Below are 23,551 nucleotides of genomic sequence, written 5' to 3'. Positions count from 1 at the left end.
GAGAAGGTACCTAGAATCCATTTCACCCAGTTCCCTGCACTTGGCTACAAAGTAGATTTTAGGATATAAGATGAATTCATAGGTCACTTCACACCATACTTCTTCCCTGAGCCCTTGGGTAGTACCTTTCCCACAGTATGATCAGTTTTCTGTACTTCCCCCACCCTACCCTGTCCCCTGTTTTTTATTTTTTGAGGCAAGCTGTTTTTCTCTCTCTAAAAGGTTTTTCTTTAATATTTAGTAGAATAAAACATTATCTAAATGAGTACTAAATGCATCAAAAATTAGGTAATTGATTTTAAGCTGGGAGGTGGTGGCACACGCCTTTAATCCCAACACTCAGGAAGCAAAGACAGGTGGATCTCTGTGAGTTCAAGGCCAGCCTAGTCTACAAAGTGAGTTCCAGGACAGGCTCCAAAGCTACACCAACAAAGAAAACAACAACAACAACAACAACAACAAAAAAAAAAAAACCCACACCAAAAACCCCCCCCAAACCAAAAAACAAACAAATAAAAAACACTATCACCACCAACAAAAACAAAACAAACAAACAAGACAAATCTGATTTTAAAAGCACTTAGGTAAGTTTCAGACAGGCCATCAAAGGATACCCGTGAATGTGTGACTGTGGCCTCCACTGTGTGGTCTTCACAGGTGAGGGAAGGGCATGGAAAGGTCAGTAACCCTGATGGGAATATCTCAGAGTAAAGCCCAGGCTGCATTATAAACAGGAACCGTGGGTCCTAGTCCTTCTAGTATACGTCAAAAGCAAGTCTTCTGTCACTTTGACACTGCAGATCTGCTTTAACTATCCCCAGTCAACCAGTGAGGGACAAGGACATCTTCTCCAGTGTCAGAAATATATGAGTCTTTTCTACCCAATACTATAACAATTGTGTTTAGAACAATCTTTATCTTTCCTACCTTGTAAGACTTTGATGCAAATATTCTAATCCTCCTCACCCAGTAAAACCTTGGTTTACTCAAAGGCCCACAGGTCTATCTAGGAATTTGAAGGTCTGCAACTCTTTCCCCTTCCTTCCATTTCCTGTGTGCCAATTATTTTCAGACTAGCCAACTGAATGAGCCCTTGAAGTCAGAGCCCGGCGTTAATGGGGAGAAGACACAGCTACCTCCTGAGTTAGAATAAAAACCCAGTGCATTTCCTGTCTCTGTGAGTCCACTCAGTATCTGAGTGCATCCTCTTGACCAAGGGTATTGTCTCATCTAGACACTTTGGTCAGAAGTTGGTCTCTTTCTTTGTGACCCGAACTGGTTTCTAACATTAGCTATGGATCAAAAGCCCTAATTTACATATTTCTCAAAACAACTACTAATTTCATTTTCCCTTTTCTTAAACTGTTTTTACATTTATTTAGTGTGTGTGTGTGTGTGTGTGTGTGTGTGTGTGTGTGTGTGTGTGTGTGCACTCAAGTGCATGAAGGTCAGAGGACAACTTGTGGGAGTTGGTTCTTTCTATTAAGTCCAGGGGTAAAACTCAGGTCATCAGGCTGGGTGATACCAGTTGAGCTACTTGCTGCCCCTGATATTTCTTTTCTCTTCTTTTTTTTTTTAGGTTTATTGAAAATATGACAACAGATTCAAACGGTTCCATGTGGTGTTTTGAAATTCATCCCAACTGTAGGCTGAGTGACCTGCAGGTTGGAGAGGCTGGTTCCGACTGGTTTGACTTCTGATTAGTAGGAGGGTTTAGAAAGGTCCATTTCCCCCCTTTTCTTTCCACAGTAGGAAAGTAGTAACAAGCTACCTGGAAAGGGGCTGGTGGGCAAGCCTGAATCCAACATCTGATTAGAGAGCAGGTATGCCGTGACTGTGGAGGAGCCCCAGTGCTGACCACCTTTTCCTACAAGTTGGAGGGATGATTATGGACATGAATAACCACAAGGGAATGATACTGCATGGGTCAGGGGAATGAACAGGTACCGGGAAATCATTAGTTCCTGCATCTTCCTTCAAGGTCAGAAATGCAACAGGATGGCATGATGAAATGTGATGTGTGGCTCAGCACACCACCTTATTCTTACACTGACTACCTTAAACTTCCGGCTGAAGGGATGGGGCTGTGTAGGATGAGTGCCAACTATGACGTTAAAGGCTGTTGACTACTGACTATATACCAGTTTCGGAGCTGGTCATGCCGCGTGTTTGTTGATGTGCATAATGGGCTTGTGTTAGATACTGCCATGGTCTGTTTTAGACTGGGTGTCGGGGTGCACAAGTGATCCCAGTACCTGGGGTGACAACACACACAGAGTTTAAAGTCATCCTCAGCTATACAGTGAGCTGAAGGCCAGTCTGGGCTACAGGAGACATTGTCTAAAATGAACCAAAAACAAAACAAAACCCCCAAACTCCATCATCTATTTTCAGAGTCTGAGTGAGGAGGCAGAGAAGACATAGTAGCACTAAGCCAGAACCCAAGCAGACACAGTTGGCTCTTGATCTAGGCACCAACCATGAGGGAAAGAGAGCGCATTCTTTGCCAGAAGGTCCTCAGTCAGTCTCTAGAGAGACTCTGTACTTAGATTTGCTACCAGGTCAAAACAAGGTGCACTTGTTCATTTCTAACCTGAGATTTCAAAGAAGACAGAAGCTCTTCATGACCCTGCAGCAGCACAAGTTCCTTCCCTTGGCATACACACTGGCTTAGAGCTGGCTCACCTTCCAGCCACTGCACAATGGAGCTCTATTCTAAGACGCTGACTTCGCAGCTTAGCTGCTGAAACAAATGGACATAGCATATTTGGTTGGCACCGAAGGCCTCAGCACAGCATGGGAGCTCCTAATGGACAGTGTTTATGCAACGAAGTCACATGGATCAGCAGATGGTACTTCAAAGTGTTAGTTGTTAAGGCCATATTGGATTCTCTAGATGCCAGTTACGATGGGAGGTAGGTCCTGCCTGCAATCCTCAAGGCAGCCTGACTCCTCCTCTGTTACCTTTTCATTGTTGTGAAGAGGCACCAGACCAAGGCAACTTCTAGAACAAAGTTTTTTGGGGCTTGCTTACAGTGTCTGAGGCCAAGTCCATGACCACCCATGGCATGGAGTACGGCAGCAGTTGGGAAGGCATGGTGCTGGAGCAGGGAGACATAGAGAGACAGACAGGGAGAGAGAAGGAGGAGACAGCAAGAGAGAGGAGAGAGCAAGAGAGAGACATAGAGAGTGCTATCTGAAAATGGTGTGGGCTTTTGAAACCTCAAAGACCTACTCATGACACATCTTCCAACAAGGCCACACCTCCAAATACTTCCCAAATAGTTCCACCAATGGGTACCAAACATTCAAACACCATTCTCATTCAAATCACCACACTCCTGTTCTGCAACTAGGTAATTAAAGCGCCCCTTCTCCATGAATACAGTAATGGACTAAGGGTAGGCATTGGGACCAAACAAGAACAGAGATCTTCAGATTCTAGTGACTTAAGGGAGGAGACGTCAGCTCTGCCTGGCAGAGGCTTAGCCCCAGGAGTGATGTGCACACTATGCTGGGTGGTGGTGGGGGTGAGGGGTGGGGTCTGGCTGATGAGCACAGCTGAGTCACCCCTGGCACCAAATGTTCCTGAGTCGAATGATAATTCCGTCCCTGTAGTGACTACAGGTGACATGGACAACATCTGCAGCCGTTAAGTGAATTTCTACTTTTGGCTAAGTAAGGTCACTAAAGACTCCCACTGCACGAGAACTTTTCTTTAAAAAAAAAAATTGTTAAACTTGAGAGAAACTATCCCTAGCCCACATATTCATGTTTCATAGTTCAGGAACTCAGCTCAGTGGCAAATGTCGATGGAGCTCAACCCAAAGGAATTCTTTAGATTCCAAAGAGAGTTTGCACACTGGAAGATACCAGCCCTCCCCGCCGCGTCAGAGTCTTTCCTGGAATCATAATTCCTGTGGAAATCTGCGTTCTCCACTCTTGGTTCCGCTAGAGCTAAAGGAAGTGACAACTCCCAGGGTGACAGTGACGGCTGCGACAACACAAGAATAAGACGCTCAGCTGAGGTGTCACCAAAACACCAAGAGGAGTAAATAAATGTCCTTTACAGCAACTGTCCCAGGCTATTAGAGAATGGACCCCAACTGTCCTTTAATATTTATAACACCAAGACTACCTGGAGGTGGGCTCTGGATGTGTTAGAAGGTCAAACTGTCAGTCTCCCAAGTTGCTGGGAGTACCCGTGTATAAGCATTGATCCCTCCTTCAAATCTGAGTATGATATGTATATTCATGAATGTGTGTGGTGTGTGCATGTCTGAGTATGTACGTAGAGGTCAGAGGCCAATCTTAGGTTTGTTTGAGGCAGGGTCTCTTTGTCGCTGCATATGCCAGACTAGCTGGCCTAAGAACCTCTGGGGGTTTTCCTTCTCTACTTCCCACGGGATTTGAACACAGATCCCCATGCTTACAGAGCAAGCACTTTACCCACTGTTCCATATTTCCAGTCCTAATAATCACTTTTTTTTTTTTTAAAGATTATTTATTATGTACACAGAAGAGGGCGCCAGATCTCATTACAGATGGTTGTGAGCCACCATGTGGGTGCTGGGAATTGAACTCAGGACCTCTGGAAGAGTAGTCGGTGTTCTTAACCTCTGAGCCATCTCTCCAGCCCCAATAATCACTTCTTTAAAGTTGTATTCAATCCTCTCTGTGCCACTACTCTCTCTCTACCTCAGTTTTATCTATAAAATGGGTTAATAGTAGGGTTGATCTCAAGAAAAACATGGGTTAATATTGGGACCAACCTAAAAAATGGTATCACTCTCCCATACAGTATGGACTAAAGTGATGCTTTTCAGAGTACACAGTGAACACTGCAAACATTAGCCGCCACTACTCTCAGCATTTCTGGAAGCTCCTGGGTAGAGTGGGCCATGGGCATTACGCTCAGTGATGTGCCCAGGACACACAGGTCTTTGGTATAAATGGTTTACATCTGAAAGATTCTGTGGACTTACAGTTTCCTTTGAAAGACACCACAGCCTACACAGGTCTTAGCTTCTGGAGTTTTAATATAACACCAGCAAGCAAGGCTTCTCCAGGAAGCTAACCCTCCCTCACAGGCCAGTGCTGAGCAGTGCTGCTTTCCAAGAAGTCCAGGCCTCAGTCGGCCCCTGGTATGGGCAAGGCAGCTGAGTTCTGTGCCCTGCCCTTTCTCCATTTAGGGGGAAAAAAAAAGGTTGCTAACAAGTGATTCCTTCCATGTAAGCACAAATTCAAGTGAAGTCTCCTCAGTGGGCCAGTCACTCACTGGGCAGGAGGAATGGGGTGGGGTGAGGTGGCGTGGAGGTGAGGAAGAAGTGTAAACCAGTGTTAAAATGTGTGTGTGTGTGTGTGTGTGTGTGTGTGTGTGTGTGTGTGTGTGTGTGTCCCGCTTCATCCTCGTATTCATGAGGTTGCCTGCCTTGTTACTCTTCTGTCTCTGTGGTTTTCATTACCATATAAGAGGGAAGGGGATGAATGAAAAAGCCAGAAGCTTTGTCTTGCATGTCCATGAAGTAGATTTGATTAGAAGTCCACTGTCGTTTTTACGACTTGAAAAGGGAAATTCATCATCTGAGCAAATCCCAAGTTGTCTCTGAGATGGAGATATAAAGGACAATGAGCTGTGAAAAATGCCACGCCGTCTGAACGCACTTGAACTCCACATCGGCAATGTGCGCACTGTCACGAGAGGGGGGCCAGCGCTGGCTCAGCCGGTTTCCTGTTCCTTGCAGAGAATCCCCAGACCCTTGCTGTGGATGCCATTTCTATGGTGGATCTGGACAGGAATGACGATGCACAGTCACATCTGTTGGAAATACCAGCCAGGAAGTCGACTCTCACACACCTATACTCACTAGAAAATCACGTAGGATTATGTGCCACAGCTGAGTGTCAGTTCCGAAATCAGGGGAGAACTTTAATCAGCTCAGCAGCCCCACTTGATAAAGACAGACTTCCAAAGTGACCATGGCATCACCTCAGCACATTTTCTACCTCCCACCCCCTTCCTCTTCTAAAGTTAGCCAGTCCCAGTCTCTCACGATCAGGTTTAAAGCACAGGCAGCCTTTTCCCGTTCCCTCCTGTCTGTTCATCTAATGGTGTGAAGTGCTCTCTTTAATCCAGGGACGAAACGTGAAAATGAAGAGGATTTTTCTCAGACAGCAGTTTCAACAGGCTGTGATACTTTGAAAGTGACCTTTGGGGATGCAGCTGGTTTTCCAGAGGAGAGCAAGAGAGACTGAAGCGAGACTAGGTGGAGGGTGGGGATGTAGCTCGGTGCATCAAGTGCTTGCTGTGTGTCTGGTGTTTGATGCCCCAGAACCTACATAAAAATTGGGCAGAGTGGTGCATACTTGAAATCCCAGCACCGAGAGGCAGGGATAGGTGGATCCCAGGGGCTAGCTGACCAGGGAGTCTCAGGGACAGTGAGAGAATGCCTCAAAAAACAAGGTAGATGGTGCCTGAGGAAGAGACTGGAGGCTGACATCTGGCTCCCATCCCCCACATGTGCACCCTCCCCCCACCACACAAAGTAATATTAGGGTGTAATACATGAACCTGGAGCCTTGTAAGTGAGGAATGATTATCAGTACGAGGCTAGCCATCACGTGTTATTATCAGAAAAAGGGCCATCTAAAATGAAGACTTTAGACAGGATACAGTGGACATGACATTGATTAGACTGAGCTTTGTGAAGAACTCTTTGGTGGTCGCTCTTCCTGTTTCCTCGTAACTTAGAGAGTCATACTGCAGCTTCTAAGAAAATGTGGGCTGACAAATGAGGGCAGTGGGGCACTTGGATTTTACCTAGGCAGAATCTGGTATTAATGCTAGCTGCTTCAGACTAAGCCTTGCTTCAGGCAAGTGCTGTTGAGTTTCATGTGCAGAATCTACTCAATCCCCACAACAAAGAGGCAGCAGATAGGCAGGCTTGGAGGAGGAGTCAGATGGGCAGTATGAGCCTTTTCAGAGCCAGTGACTGGAGGAGGAAGATTCAGGTCTTTACAGACTCAGGCTCTTCGTTTGTACCTGAGAGTCCTGGCATTTGGAAAGGCGAGTCACACCAGGGCATCTTGACACACGGGCACTATTTAATACGAGAGAAACTGATCTTCCCTGAAGTGTGCTTGCAAAGCTTACATGGGCCAGGCATGTGAAGGCAGGGAACAGAGTGCTCCTAAGATCAGGCAGGCCAGCGGATGAAACCCTGAAGTGGTGAAATGAGCTGCTGGCTTCCATCTGAGTTTTCACACCACAGACTACTTAGGTCAGTTGAAAGTTAATTCCGGAAACAGCTCACGCTTCCCCAGGCATCTTGGCACCCTATAAATTCTAAAATCACCACAGAGAAACTCCAGGTTGCATGCCACCTTGTTACCTAGTTCTCCCACTTCTCTATTCTTGTGCTAAGGGTCAGACAATAGTAGCAAGGAAGGCCACTGACAGCACGAAAACCAAACCAAACAAAACAGAAACCTGAAACAACTTTAAAAAACTGCGAGAAATGGGAAATGTTATGGAGGCTACATATGTGAGCCATGAACTAGGTTTGAAAGACCAGGCGTCACTTGACACACATCTGCATTGTTGTTAAATAGTTTCACAAAACAGACCGTTGTGAGCTGCCATGTGGGTGCTGGAACTGAACCCAGGTCCTCTGGAAGAATAGCCAGTGCTCTTAACTGTCGAGCCATTAAAATTCACCTCTTTAATGACCTGTTTCTATCTCAAAGTTTTCCGATGTTTGGAGTTGATGATTGAGAGAGAGAGAGAGAGAGAGCGCGAGCGCAGATGGAAGAGTGATCCTCGTGGTTGGTGGACTTTGGTATCATTGTGTCTGCATCTCTGTGATTGGCAATATTACACAGTGCTTTAGAGAGCAGCCTCCCAGCTGGGTGGTGTTAGGCAACTTAGTTCATGCTTCAGCATCTCAGTTTCCTGTCTCTTGCTACTGCTTTCACAGGTGAGCCTAGAGTACTTCCTCTTCCCCACCCTTCCTGGAGCAGCGGTACCAGCTCCTGGCCTTGGACACCACCGCCCCAGGATCTCCAGTGTGTGAATCCCACAACTTGTCCCAGTGACATTCCTGGTTCTAAGGCCTTTGGACTTGGCTTCCGTGGCTCTTCAGCTTACAGACGATCTATTGTGGGGCTTCCGAGACTCCGCGGTCAAGTAAGTCAGTTTCCCTGGTACCCTCTCTCACACACCCATCTTACTGGGCTTTCTCCCTGGAGAACCATCAGTAGGTTAGTGCTTTCATTCTGGGGGTAAAAAGTGCACTCCACTTTTCCAAGTTGTACACTAACCACACTGAACACAGTCCTTTCATTACCATCTGCTAATGCTTTAATAAGAATTACAAAATCAACATCACCTCACTGGGGGATTATGAGGCCAGAGTATGGTGCCTCACATCTGTAACCCCAGCATTTGGAAGGCTGAAGCAGGAAGATCATTCCGAGTTTGAGACTAGTAAACACTGGAGCCAGGCTCCTTGGATCCAAACCTTGGTTCTACCCTTTACTAGGAATATAAGCTGAGGGGATAAAGTTATGTGCCACCACAACAGGCTAAGGCCAAATTCTTAATATTTTATATGAGACCATTTATATAATGCTAAAAATGTGTCCAAATTCAGTTATCTTTCTTCTCTCAGTTAGACCATGGATAGGTTCTACTGGGAATGATGACAGAAATTCTAGAATACCAGAAAACGAGGAAGATGGGAAGGGAAGGAACAAAGGGGAGAGAGACATAACAAGAGAGGGGACCCAGTTATTCTCGGATGAGTTGATATCTAAAAATAAGCCCAGACTAGGCACATATGTAGTACTCAGACACACTTACTTGCAGGCAAAACACACACACACACACACACACACACACACACACACACACACACAATTTTAAAATGAAATTCTATACTTCAGGCCTCTTACGTTGTCTGCGAACCAGCTCTTCACTATTAGTGCCTAGGAGCAGAGTGCATAAAGGATGGCTTTTCTCTGCAGCCTCCAGGAGAGCCTTGTGGGTACTATCTGACTCTTCAAGAAATAAAAGGATGCCCCCTCCCCTTCCTCCTTCTCTCCCATTACTTCTGGGGATTGACTTGAGGGCTGTTAGAGAAATGATGTTGCTTTAAAATACTTTTCTTTAATGCAGTGGTTCTCAACCTGTAGGTCAGGACTCCTTTGGGGTTGCATATCAGATATTTACATTATGATTCATAGCAGTAGCAAAATTACAGTTATAAAGTAGCAACGAAATAATTTTATGGTTGGGAGGTCACCACAACACGAGAAACTGTATTAAAGGGTCACAGCATTAGGAAGGTTGAGAACCACTGCTCTAATGTATCCACAGTGACACAGTGTCCCAAAGAATAAGTTAACCTGCATTTAAATGAATGGCCCTTCAGTGCAGATGTGCATTGTCTCTTGGAAGAGGAGCAGGGCTCCCCATGTGTTATTATTGCTCCCCTTGATACTGGGGGTCTAGGGTCCCAAGAGGTTCGCCCAACTGTGGTCTGCTACAATTTCTACTCTTGCTGAGATAACCTTTTCATTAAGCCTGAACAAATCAGTTCACTTAGTTGGAGATAAAATCTAAGCAGTTCTGACTCATATTTTTTCTAAAATCTGAAAGAAGATAAAGAAATGGATGACTTCTCAAACTCCTTGAAGTAAAATAAAACCTCAGACAGATTTAAAGTCATCTAAGGGGTGGACCTCTGGAGGTCTATGGACATTTGAGACAGGGGCAGGGGAGTAACAACCAGAACCAACCCCATTCCTTTCTAACAACTGTAGTCCAACTTTGGAAGTGATGGGCTACAAACCAGAGAGCACATCATGAAAAAAGCATGGCTACAGAGAGCATGCACACAAAGCAGCCATCGACCTTATTTGTAAGTAAGTGACCACTCTCCCAGATGCAGAACACAGCAGAGAGCTGGGTTTAAAGCAGATGATTAAACAACAAGATATCCTGTGCACCTGGTAGGGGAGCCACAACTTCCCTCATCGTTGGCGACTAAGTATCTTTTACTAGGAATCTAAGACATCATCTCCTCCTGTGTGGCTAAGGTTCCTTCAGTCCAGACCCTGAAGATACCCAGGGCTGAACTGGATTGGAAGGAGTGCTTGGCTGCCACTGTCGTCCTGGACAGCACAGCTCAAGTGTGGTGGGGCGATGCTGTGCAGGGAGGACCACTCACTTGCTGAGTGGAAAGCTCTTCCCATCTCAGAGCTCAAAGCACCTAGTGACCAAGACAAGAGGCAGCCAGTCCTTCCTCTAGGGGAGTAAGTGCAAGCCCTGCACCCTCCCAGTCTAGGATTCTTACCGGTTTGGGGCTTCCGGTGTCAGGCAGGTGTTTAACGTCCACATTGCTGTCTTCCTCACTACTGACAGGTTCAGTGCTACCCAGGTCCTGTGGGACAGTAAAAGAAAAGCAAAATAGACGTTATTCTTCGTTCACTCCGTCTCCGACCACACACACACGCACAGCTGTGGGTGCAGTGTTCCTAATGCTATGCGGACACCGCTTCTGGAGAAGCCATCCTGCCACCTCCATTCGGCAGCAGACATGGCGGTCCATTTGCTCCATTGGCACTGATTCCGGCTGTCTGTAGCATTCCTCAGGAAAGGCGGTCCCTGCTCTGTTCCAGGCCCAGCCTGCCTGTCTCAGGTCAGTTCCCTTCTTCTTGTCAACAGTTTGTCAGGAACAGGAACCTGGACAATGAACTTTGTCAGTTCTGGTAACACGACTAAGAAAGATGTGCTGAAGGCTTGCTGGAAGTTCTTTCCTCATCTTTGGCTCTCTTTCTTTGTATTTTACTAATTATCTGGATGTTTATGTCCACACATTCAGTTTTCACAAGCCAATAGACACTGAAAAATTATCTCTCCCACAGAATTGAAATCCTATGTGCCGAGATAAAGCATATCGTTGGACTGATGTAGTCACTAAGATACATGATGTCTTAGGGTTTCTATTGCTGTGAAGAGACACCCCGACCACGGCAACTCTTATAAAGGAAAACATCTCATTGAAGTGGGCAGCTTCCAGTTTCAGAGGTTTAGTCCATTATCATCATGCAGGCAGACATGGTGCTGGAGAAGGAGATGCTACATGTTGCTATGCAGGCAACAGGAAGTAGACTGAATATTACACTGAGCAAAGCTTAAGCATATAGTAGACCTCAAAGCCCACCTCCACAGTGACACACTTCTTCCAACAAGGTCACACCTACTCTAATAAAGCCAGACCTCCAAATAGTGTCATTCTCTTTGGGGGCCATTTTCTTTCAAACCACCACACGTGACCATTTATCAATAATATAATAAAAGAAATGAATGAATATTCGAGATCTAAGTTACACCACTCAAAGGGCATATGAAATATCAGATGTCTGCTCAATAAGTAGAAACCATGACTTCCCTGTTTTTATAAGGCAGGTTGGGCAGAAGCAAAGGAGAGTGAAAACAGGCTGGGAAGGTGAAGCTGATGGAGGATAAAGGGCTGCAAAGAGCCAGGGCAGAAAAGCTGCCAGCTCTGGCCACTGGATGGGTTCCAGAGAGCTGTCAAGCCTATATAGCAAGGACCTGTCAACAAACCAACAATAAAAAGCCCCCAAAGAAACAAGTATTGGGTACAGTCAACCTTCACAAAGTAATGTTTCAATGACAGACCATATACATAGTGGAGTTCCATGTCTTAGAGTTTCTATTGCTGTGCTAAAACACCAATGAAAAGTAACTATGGGGGGAGGAAAGGGTGTGTTTCAGATTACATGTCCTAATCAAGGTCCATCAGTGAGGGAAGTCAGGTGGGAACTGAAGGCAGGAACTGATGCAGAGGCCACGGAGGACTGCTGCTTACTAGCTCGCTCCTCATGGCTTGTTCTCACTCTAATCACTAAGAAAATGCTCTGCAGATTCGCCTACAGGCCAATCTACTGAGGACATTTTCTCAAAGTTCTCTCCTCCAAAAATGACTCTAACCTGTGCCACTGACATAAAAACTAGCACATGCATCACACATTGACGGTGATGCTGGTATAAAACTACAGTGCCACTAGTCACATGAAAGTGCAGCAATACAATTATGTCCATGCATATTATTTGATTATATGATAGACAACTACTTACTGATTTATGTATTCATTATACTATACTTCATATTATCTCGTAAAACGTTTTTCTGTAAGACAGTGTACTATTCTGCCAGCACTCATGCATCTCATGTTTACTGTTTCTCCGGAAACATCCATCAGCATCTCTTTTCCATCCTAATTATGTATGCGGGGAATCTGATGCCAACATCTGTGCTTCTTTCATGCCCTTTGTCTGATGCTCTATTCATCCCTCCTGGGTTTGCCTCCCTTCAAAGGCCATGCTCCAAGCTGTACTACAGTCACATTTTAAACACTCTCTTCTGCTTTCAGTTGGACATGCCTCCACTGAGGAAGACCTGAAATCCAAAAGGAATTGAGGATGGCTGGAAATGAGGCATTTACTTTCTAGGCAAGCTAAGGTTTACAAGTAGATTATGAGTGCTTAAACAATCCACGAATGAAATTGTACCTCCACTCTGAGAATTGAATGGTTCACAGGGCAAGGAGCCATTAAATCACCCCACTTGCCAAGAGCTTAAAACATGGCCAACAGTCAGAGACAGGAAGGAGGTCAGAAGCATGACTCTAAGGAACAAGGATCCCAGGTGGCCTGAGGACCATCTGGCTGAAGGAAAGTGGCTACTGACAGGATGAGTCTGTTAATCCAGGGAGTAGGTGTCCACTTCTCTCTTGCTGATCTTCAAACTACCTGTTCAATGTGGCTGGCTTGGCCAAGGCTGCTCATGGTCTCCCCAGGAAGACCAAAGTCAGGAAACACAGGAAGTCAGGACCATAGATGAGTAAATGTTACCACAACATCACCCAAAGATGGTATAGGTGTGTGTGTGTGTGTGTTGTGTGTGTGTGTGTGTGTGTGTGTGTGTGTGTGTGTGTGTGTGTGTCTGTCCCTGTGTCCTATTAAGGACATTTTTTTTTTTAGCACACCTTCTAAAATTCCAAACTTCTCTTCCTCTACTGGGTTCACTGGGAATCTCCTAAATAAGGTTATGATGGTTGTTTTTTCACTTATTTTAGCTTAATGTTTTAACTTTTTTTTAATTAGGGGGAAAAAAATAGGGCCACACTGGGCTGGGACTCAGACCACAGAAGCTTCCTCTCGCAGGAGATAAGAACAGTGCATCAAGACCCACAATGGACAATGTGCAGAGAGTGAGAGACTTCGGAATACTCAGCCCTAAATGGGGTGTCTTCATCAAAGCCCCCCCTCAGGGCTCTGGGAAATGTGAAGCAACGGAAGCAGAAAGGCTGTCGGAGCCAGAGGGGATGGATGGCTCCAAGGAAACAGTGTCTTCCAGACAAGACAGGGCTGACGCACTGATTCACAGAGACCATGGCAACACGCACGGGCCGCACAGGTTCACGCCAAAGGGGCTCCTGGCACTGAGAGAGGGAAGGAGACACAAGCCCAGAAGCTACCTCCAAGTGACAATCGATTACAGAGGAAAAGTAATTCACTCCAGTAGAGTCTCGCTGGGTATACAAACCACACTTCAAGGCAGGTCTGGCAACTCAGAATGAACTCAACGGTATTTTTGCAGATATTTCTTGTCTCATATTGATTTGTTTGGGCATTTTTTATCTCACTGGTCTTTTGCTTGAATGGTTCCCGATTTTCTGTTTTTATGGTTGTTTTTGTTTGTTTGTATGTGTGCATACTTGTGTGTGTATTTCTTGTGCTTTTTTATTTTTTTTTATTTATTTTTTTTAAAAGGTTTATTTATTTATTATGTATACAATGTTCTGTCGGCACATATCCCCACAGGCACCAGATCTCATTACAGATGGTTGTCACCATGTGGTTGTGGAATTGACTCGACTTTGGAGCGCAGTGTCTTACTCTGAGCATCTCTCAGCCTTACTATTTATTTTTATTCTGGTTTATTTCCTTTTTATTATTTGCCTTTTTTTTTTCTAAATAGAGAAAGAAGGCATGGAGTTGCATGACTGGAGAGGGTCTGGAAGGAGAAATCATGATCAGATTATATTGTATGAATTTTCAATAGTTAAAAAAAATGTGTGTGTGTGTGTGTGTGTGTGTGTGTGTGTGTGAGAGTGTGTGAGTGAGAGAGAGAGAGAGCGAGCATGTACACAGGAGAGAAAGCACTAACCCTGGGGCTCACCAACTGCCTAGACTGGCTGGCCAGCACTGGGGTGACAGACATATTCTGCCTCGTGGAGCTTTCAAACCTGTGCTAAAGATTCACACTCAGGCCCTCATGCTCATGACTCACTCCCCAGCCTCCTAATTTAATAAGTTTTGAGACAGTCTCACTGTGCAGCGCAGGCTGGTCTTGGACTTAAATCCCGTCTCCACCTCCTGAGAGCTGGGACTGCACGATGTCCTGTCACCTTGCTTGCCGTTTTATTTTTATGCTACTTTGTTTCTCAGCTGGACAGTTCACCCACAGTTTCTTACCGATGGGATGGAGGGCAGGAACGTTCTCTGAGAGAGAGCACCACTCAAGCTCAGCAGGCTCTGGTGGTTGGAAAGACGTTCCCACCAGGTGAATGATACTGTGTTCCTCCCACTCCTCATCCCACATGACAAGAACGTATCAATAAAAATAACTGTTTTCCTTCGATTTGAGATGTCACCAAACAACACAATGCTTGAAAAACCTAACACGCCACCCAGTGTAACTAGAGCTTGTTTTCAATTTCTAAAGATAAGGTCTCGCTCTACTGGCCTCCCACTCACAGAGATCTGCCTGCCCCTGCCTCCTGAGTGCTGGCATTGAAGTCATGGGCCACCACACCTGGCTTGTTCCTTTATTTTTAAAGTAAGATCCACGTTTGTTGGTTTAGACTATGTTATGACTGTGTTCCTAAAACCAAGGCAGTTTTCAAAACACCATGTAGGACTTTTAATTCTCATTGCAGCAGAAGTTCACAAATATTTCTTTTTGAAAAAAAATAAAATCCTGTTTACTAGCTAGGACAATTGACATTTCTCTTTCCTAACCACTACCATGAACATATTTTAGATGAGTTAGAATTCCAGAACAGCAGTGCACAATTAAAGGCAAAGTGGAAATCAGGGCACTGGCTGTCCCTCTGCCACCATCTCCTCAGCTCTTCGTGGCTGGCCCTCCTCTCGGGAGGCATTCGAAAAGCACGACCTCTGAGCAAAAGCAAAACAAAAGCTCCTGTTGTAGAAAGATGTCTCCAAGGTCCAGGCCTCCTCATGAAGGGAGGCCATGAATATCCAACATCCTGATTCTACTGAGCCCTCACCAGCTCTTATGAGACCCCTGCAATGACTTTCTAACTCAGTTTGCCCCCTCAATCAAGACAGCATTCTTTAAGAACATTCATCCCAAAGCACACACGTGTGGCAGTCAGAAAACTTGTGGGAACTGTTTTGGTTCCCGGGATTGAACTCAAGTCGTCTGGCTCTGCATAAAGTTGCACACTGAGCCGTCTCACACCTTTGACACCGCCTTTCACAAGTGTCTTCACACCTGAGCCGTCTCACACCTTTGACACCACCTTTCACAAGTGTCTTCACACACTGAGCCGTCTCACACCTTTGACACCACCTTTCACAAGTGTCTTCACACTGAGCCATCTCACACCCACCCCTTTGAGCACTACACCTTTCACAAGTGTCTTCACACACTGAGCCGTCTCACACCTTTAGCACCACCTTTCACAAGTGTCTTCACACACTGAGCCGTCTCACACCTTTAGCACCTCACAAGTGCTTACACACTACGCCTTTCACAAGTGTCTTCCACACTGAGCCGTCTCACACCTTTGACACCACCTTTCACAAGTGTCTTCACACACTGAGCCGTCTCACACCTTTGACACCCCTCCGTGTCTTCACACACTGAGCCGTCTCCACCTCCCCCTTTCACAAGTCTCACACACTGAGCCGTCTCACACCTTGACACCCCTTTCCAAGTGTCTTCACCACTGAGCCGCCCCTCACCACCTTCCTCCCACCCTTCCCTCACAAGTGTCTTCACACACTGAGCCGTCTCACCCTACACCACCTTTCACAAGTGTCTCACACACTGAGCCGTCTCACACCTTTGACACCACCTTTCACAAGTGTCTTCACACACTGAGCCGTCTCACACCTTTGACACCACCTTTCACAAGTGTCTTCACACACTGACCGTCTCACACCTTTACACCTTCACAAGTGTCTTCACACACTGAGCCGTCTCACACCTTTGACACCGCCTTTCACAAGTGTCTTCACACACTGAGCCGTCTCACACCTTTAACACTGCCTTTCACAAGTGTCTTCACACACTGAGCCGTCTCACACCTTTGACACCACCTTTCACAAGTGTCTTCACACACTGAGCCGTCTCACACCTTTGACACCACCTTTCACAAGTGTCTTCTTCACACACTGAGCCGTCTCACACCTTTGACACTGTCTTTCACAAGTGTCTTCACACTGAGCCTCAAGACACCTCTGACACTGTTATTGAACTAATCCTGAACTACAGCCCTGGTCGGATGGTCTCGTTCAAGATGCTTCCAACAGCTCCAAGTGCCTATCATTCAGGCCTTCCGGAGTTTAGAATTCCAGTCTCTCATGTAACCTCAGTCTATTTTTCAACATCTTCCATTATTTCATTTCATTTCACATCCCTCTCTTACTCCCCCAACTGCTACATTTTCTTTGTTTCTTCTTCTATGGTTTAGTTTGTGCTAGTCCCGTGTTCTACAAAACCATTTTTAAGTATACGGAGCCTCACTCTGGCTGGGCTCAGGATTCTCAGAATCCTGGCTGGGCTCAGGATTCTCAGTGTTGGGAGGTATGTGAGGCACACCTGCCGGCATAAGACATTTTTAAAAGTCCAACAAAGAAACGAAATACACACATCCGCTGCACCAATATCCCCAACGACCAGGAAACAGAATCACCTAAGCATTGTCAGCGGACGACTGGAGAAGGAAAATGAGTCTCGTGTATACACTGTGTAAATCTACCAGTGTCGGAAAAATTAACTTGTGATAACATAGGTAAACACGGAGAACTTCGTTAAGTGAAACAAGCCAGGTGTTCTAAGTAAAATATCACAGAATTTCACTTAACTATGGTTTCTCAAAAATTTTTATATCACAGAAGCAGAGAGTAGCATGGTGGAGTTGAGGAAATGTAAGTCAAAGGCTCCAAAATTTCAGTTAGATTAGACAATTACGTACAAGACACATAATTAGACTGTAATTAAAATGCCTGCAGTCTTGAAAATCTCCAAGAGGCTTTTTTTTTTTTGTATTAGATACTGAGTTAGGACATTGTTATATAGCACAGGTTAGCTTGGAGCTCTTATGTAGCCCAGGCTAGCTTTAAACTCACTATTTTTGTCTTTGGCTTCTGTGGGAGCCCATTTTCAGGTTCCTTGTGGCTTTATCCAGCAGGTCCGCACAGAGAGGATGATTAGGACCACGGGCCTGAGTGCAGGTGTCTGAGATGGTCTGCACTTGGCTGTGCTGGGGGGAGGTCTTTTGCTCCACCGCTTGGCGTCTCTATAAAAACCCTGGGGCAGAGACACTCAAGTCTTGTTGGAATAACTGGATAAGGAAAGGTTCCAGGTCCTCTCGAGGCTATCCTGTATTTTCTCTCTGTTTATCTCCACAATCTAGATCCTTCTAATATTTCCTGCTACTCTCACTCAAGAAAACTGTGGGGTTGGTGGATAAACACCCCACAGGCCTCAATGCTGGGACCATAGGCATGCAGCACTCTAGGAGATTTCAAGTAATCTTAGCACACACACAAAACAACAAAAACTATGTGAAGGAATGCATGCTATCTACTTTGGGCTAGCCATCCCATGATGCATACACATTCCAAAAACAATGTTGATACTGGTAAATATAAACACTTTTCATTTGTCATTTCAAGAATTATATAATTTAATAAAGGAAGAAATCCCATCTTGTTCATAACCATTGAAGCTGGAAGCTGGAATGCATGCTAGAGGCTGGGATAATATGAGCATAACCAAACTAAACTCCCAGCGTATGCCAGGATTCGTCTAAGCATTTCATAGTGTTAATCCTTCCAGGATGAAGATCAGAAGTGAGATCTGCCTGACTTCTGAGCTTGTGCTTACACACTGTGCACACAATGCTGCAATGGTCTCACTGTGGCCAAGTGTGCTGTACAGAAATGCTAACAACGCTGTAGAAACGTGTATGGCTGTGCAGACTCTTCCGACATAGGACCTGACTTTCATCACTCCCTTCTGATCCACTTAGAGGCTTCACAGAGAAAGAGAGGCTCTTCTGGTGTTAACTGCTTTTACCAAAGTCAAAGACCAACAGGCAACTGGAGGAAAGAAAGTCAAGCAACTCAACATCAACCATCACACTCCCAGTTCAATATTCTGCTGGTATATTCTTTTTGACTGTATGAGCACATAACTGCATGAAGTATTTGGCTAGAACTATGCCAGATGTGAGAGCTTACTAAATATTTACCAAACAGGGAAGGAATGTGAGATGTCACTAGCATGGAATCAAAGTCAGCCTGAATTATTGTTGTCAGGTTCAACTTAACAGGGGCATGGCTGCACTTAATGTATGACTTATAGTTTAAACTGGTTCTTTTTGTCATACACCTTATAAATTATGTGTGAACACTCACAGAAACGCCTATGTGTGAAGGCAGAGTGACTGGCGTGTAGGCAAATAAGAAGGACAGAATGGTGAAGAGCGCTCATAGACTTCATTCCCATAGGCGGGTGCTCTTCTGTAGGTGACAGTCACTAGAACCAGCAGTGCCGAGAGCTAACAGCTCTGAAGAATGTAACTCAAATGGCAACATTGTAACAGAAATTGCAGAGCCCTATTCTTTTAAAGGAAACTATTTTACTTTATAAGCACCTAGTTGTGACTTCCTTATCTTCTAAATGAAATGCTGACAATGGCATACTACAACTCAGCTATTGTGATGAGAATCTTGAAAATTACATGCGATGTCATTTCTACGTCATATACATTAGCAGCCTGCTTTACTTAAAAAGCAAAATCGGGCCAGGTGTGTTCACCTTTAATCCCAGCGCTCAGGAGGCTAAGGCAGGCAGATCTCTATGACTTTGAGACCAGCCTCCAGCCTGGTCTATAGAAGAGTTCTAGCTATCGAAGACTATAGAGTGAGACCATGCCTCAAAAGAAAAAAAAAAAAAAGGCAAAATCAGCCTTCTAAATGTTCATAAGACAATGATATTCTTTTGAATGACAATCAAGCTACTTTTATTGGCTAATTACTGATTCAGCAAAATTAAGATACAAGAAAAAGAAATCTTTTTTTTTTTTTATAGGTAACTAAATTCCATTTCAACAGTGATTCTAACCATTTCTGTGATTAGCACATTTATTTTTAAAATGAATTGTGGTAGCTAGCATTATATACTATAAAGGTGACTAAGATTCAAATGACAAAACAGTTCACCTGTGCTGAACGCTTGCTGTGTGGCAGGAGCTGTACTAAGGACTCCATATGCACTGCTTCTTCCCACTCCGTGACAAGTGCCGGGCTTGGTGGTCATGGCCAGGCCCGACTGGCTTACCTGAACAAGGGCCCATGGGTATGTGATTTAGTCTCCTCTTAAGGTTGAAAATAACAACACTGCCTCTCAGTCTGGCTGTAGGAGTCACGAAAGCAGTACTGAAAATATCCAGACAGTGTCTGGCCCGGCTAGCAGCAGCCTCAGTCACCTGCCAAGTGCAGCCCCCTGAGCAGGAAGCTACAAACCCCAGCTGGCCAGGGACATACTAAAGAAGCCATGTGGTTGATATTCACAGTCACTCTAGACAAAAGGAAACCAGTGAAACCATGTGCTTCTATACAGCTCGGTACTATCTGTGGTCTCAGTCATCTTCCAGGGGTCTTAGAACATACTCTGTACATACATTATTTAATCTTAGCAACGAGGCAGAAGCTACTGTCATTATTGTGCAAAAAAATTAAAGTGTTGGTCAAAGGGTTATTGCTACTACAACTCATCAAGACTCCGTGGCTTCTACACGGTTGTAGGATCTGGACTGGTAGTTTGGTGGGGGCTGTCCTCTGCCACCACATCTTCTATCTACTCCATGTCTTTCCTCTCCATTCCCTCCACAATCTCTTTGTGCTAGGCACTGAGCCCAGGGCCTAGTGCATGCCAGGCACAGATCCAGGCACAGGCTATATCTCCAGACCCTTTGAGGTCTTAAAATTAAAAACAAACAAACAACAACAACAACAACAAAAAACCCTAGTGTTGGCAAGACTGCTGAAATCCCACTGATGGAAACTGTTTATTGCTACAAATTTTTAGGACAATAACTGGTCAAAACATAAAAATTGTAACTGGAACAGCTTCTGATTCAATCGTGACTGATCTTGACTGGGTTCAGAGATGAGGCTAGTAAAGCACCCCTCAGGGTGTGTATGTGAGGAATGTTTCCAGAGACAGTGGACCTATGGAGGAGAAATCGAGGGGAGAGCCGGCAGTCATCCATGAGGCTGAGTGTCCGGAAGGAAAAGGAAGAGGGAGACACCAGCCCACAGGTACAAGTGCCATTCTTCCTGACATGTTCTGTCATTGCTGTGGTGTCCTGAGGATGAGTCCAGTGTTTCTGTCTTTCGTTGCAGACTCACACCAACCATTCCCCAAGGGTTCGACCTTCAGCCAAGGTGGACTACACTGCAGTCCCCTTGTTCTGAGGCTTCCAGCTTCGTGGATGGAGCAGCTGCAGGCTTCTCTGGGTTTTGAGTATATAAATGACCACTGCTAGATCATCCAATAGATCTGAGGAACTTTGTAACTCTGAAGAGGTAATGCCAGTGAGTGGATTCTAATACATTTATTCAACAATGCTTTATACCTTATGATACTTTCTATACCTCAAATGCTTTCTATCTTAGACATGAGAATTTGCTAGTTAAGAGATATTATGTGGCTAAAAATAAAAAGTAAGGTTTTATGGAAATGATGAAAAATTCTGAGTGCATATCTCTGAACAGCTTTACCTCAACAGGTGATGGGGAGGTCGATGGTAACAGGAAGGGAGTGACGGCCATCTGATGGACTGCATCTTCGTTTCTGTGAAATGTCACACAGGAAGAATCAGTACTTGAAAACGGTTAAGTTCCTGACTCAAATTACAAGTACTGCCTTAGTTCTTAGTTCAAAATGTGCATACAACACCACAGAAGTAAACATGTATAAGGAGAGATCCAGCATGCAAAGCTATCACACAAAGACAAGCTGCTATACTTGAGAGATACTCAGATACAGTTACTAATAACAAAGAATGATGATGCTAGGAGGTAGTAAATCTGGTCTAGGACGTCCGATGCTATAGAAGATAATTTTGGAAAGGTGTCAACTCTTTCGGCACTGTGGAATGTCAATTTTTCCAATGACTGTACACAGCCTCTAGGTCCCATTCATGTCTACAGCGTTGTGTTCTTTGAACTGGAAATATCCCCAGCCGCCTCATTTGTCTTCAAACTTTGCTCTGTGAATGAAGGATGTTAAGACATCATCTATACAGGCCCTACACGGCAGACTGTGAGGAGGCGTGATGGATGGGAGAGCAGAGCTCCAGAAAGACAATGCCTGTGGTCATGTGAATGCTGCTGTCATCTTAAATGAGCAGAGCAGGGAGGAGCCGGCATGTAATCAGCAGGGGGACAGGTGCACAGCCATGGCTAAAATGTCAGTTCTGATGATCTGGCTCATTTCTGTGTTACCAGCAGACAGTAGGCAGTGCTTTGTGGGAGATCATGACTGTCATGCACTCTTCACCCATCATGCAGGACCAATGTAACTAAGCTACGATTTACTTATGTGAAGTCTTATCTTTCACAAATAAAAGCATGAAAACTCACACAGATGCTTTCTGCTTAACACAGGAAAGCTGGTGATGTAGTTCAATGCTAGAACATTTGCTGACTATATATGAGGGCCTGACTTCAACCCTAGCAGTAAAAAGGGCAAAATAAATAAACATAAGACCCCGCATGTCTTTCCACATAGGAAGGTGATTTACCTGACTTGGCAGCTGGTTAACAAGACCCTTGGTCCATGCCATCCCTGCTTAGGACCTTAGTCATAGTCATGCTACGTTCCTGTAAGGCCTACCTTCAGTCAATGGATAAATACCTCCTCATACTTCTCCAGTACGATTCAATAACCTCACCAAGATGACTGGCTCCTCTAACAAGGCCACATTTACCTTTTCTACATCGACATAGCCAACTTGGTCTTCTCCTGAGCTCAGCATTTGCATTTCCCCCCTTTACTGTTCTCTACGGCATGTCTGACAAGCATCTTGAGAAAACAGAACTCGCTCTTCAACTCCGTCTCCAGATTGCTCCGTAGCTTATTCTCGCCTGAGTGCTCATGAAGACTTGCCCTCCTGGTCAACCGGGAACTAAGAGTCTTGGGAAATTTAATCTGCCAGTGTGCTTTGATCATAAGCACCCCCATGACTCTCTCATCCCTTCCTCACCACTGCACCTTTCTTCTTCCCAGTGAGCCCCTCTCCTACCTTCATGCATACCCGTGTGCCCAACTGCATTTAGCTAGGGTCACTCGCATGAGCATAGGTGAGAAGGAGGGTCTTTCTAGAAAATCCTCATCTCTCAGTGGTATTTCCAATCCAGGAACAAGTCTTATGACTCTGTGTTCAAAATACATCTTAAACCTTCTCACTGCTTCCCAGCCTACCCTACGTGTTGGCCACCACCATTTCCCACCCTGATCCAAGAGAGCTTTTTATTTGATTTCCCATCTTATGTTTCTCAGCATTTTCACTGAAGTCCATTCTTCCCACAGCAAAGTTGTTACGGTTTCAATAGATGAATCCGACTACATTAATCACCACCCTTGCCTTCTCCTTTTTGTCATCACCCTCTTCTGTTTTGAAACAGTTTCATGTAGTCAGCCTGTCCTCAAACTTCCTACCTAGAGGAAGATGACCATGAACTTTTGACCTTCCTTCCTAATGTTATTATACTTCGATTCTAGCTTTAAATCATCCTACAACTCCTTATTACATTGAGGAGGCAGCTACTGTGTTACTCGTGGGAGGAACCCACCTCTAGTTGTAGGGCTTTGGGGAAATCACTTGTCAAAAGTTCTTGTTTCTAGACTGTTAATAGAAGCAGACTGAACTATCAGAATCCTAAGCTGGTGAATATTCTTTGGGAAATGAGGCAGAGTATAAGGAAATGAAGGGGTTGGGAAGATGGCTAAGTTGATAAAGCGCTTGCCACACAAGCCTCAGGACCTGACTTCAGATCCCCAGCATCCAAGTAAAAGTTCATGCCTGTAATCTGCTGGGAAGGCGGAGACAGGTGATCCCTGGAGCTCCATGGGCAGTCAGCCTAGAAGAACTGGCAAGTTCTAGGTTCAATGAGAGACTCTGTCTCAAAGAA

General features: G+C 45.0%; 1 protein-coding gene across 1 annotated transcript in view; it reads right to left on the bottom strand.

Moving 5' to 3' along the window:
- Nucleotides 1-23,551, bottom strand: part of Patj (PATJ crumbs cell polarity complex component) — a 332,069-nt gene that overhangs the window by 86,812 nt on the left and 221,706 nt on the right. The window contains 2 exon segments of the mRNA XM_028870280.2: nucleotides 10,356-10,442; nucleotides 21,137-21,209. Of these exon segments, the coding sequence (XP_028726113.1) occupies nucleotides 10,356-10,442; nucleotides 21,137-21,209 (160 nt within the window).

The sequence above is a fragment of the Peromyscus leucopus genome, chromosome 2 (genome assembly GCF_004664715.2).
Source record: "Peromyscus leucopus breed LL Stock chromosome 2, UCI_PerLeu_2.1, whole genome shotgun sequence".
In the NCBI taxonomy this organism is placed as follows: domain Eukaryota; kingdom Metazoa; phylum Chordata; class Mammalia; order Rodentia; family Cricetidae; genus Peromyscus; species Peromyscus leucopus.
This window is presented reverse-complemented; position numbering and strand designations above follow the sequence as displayed.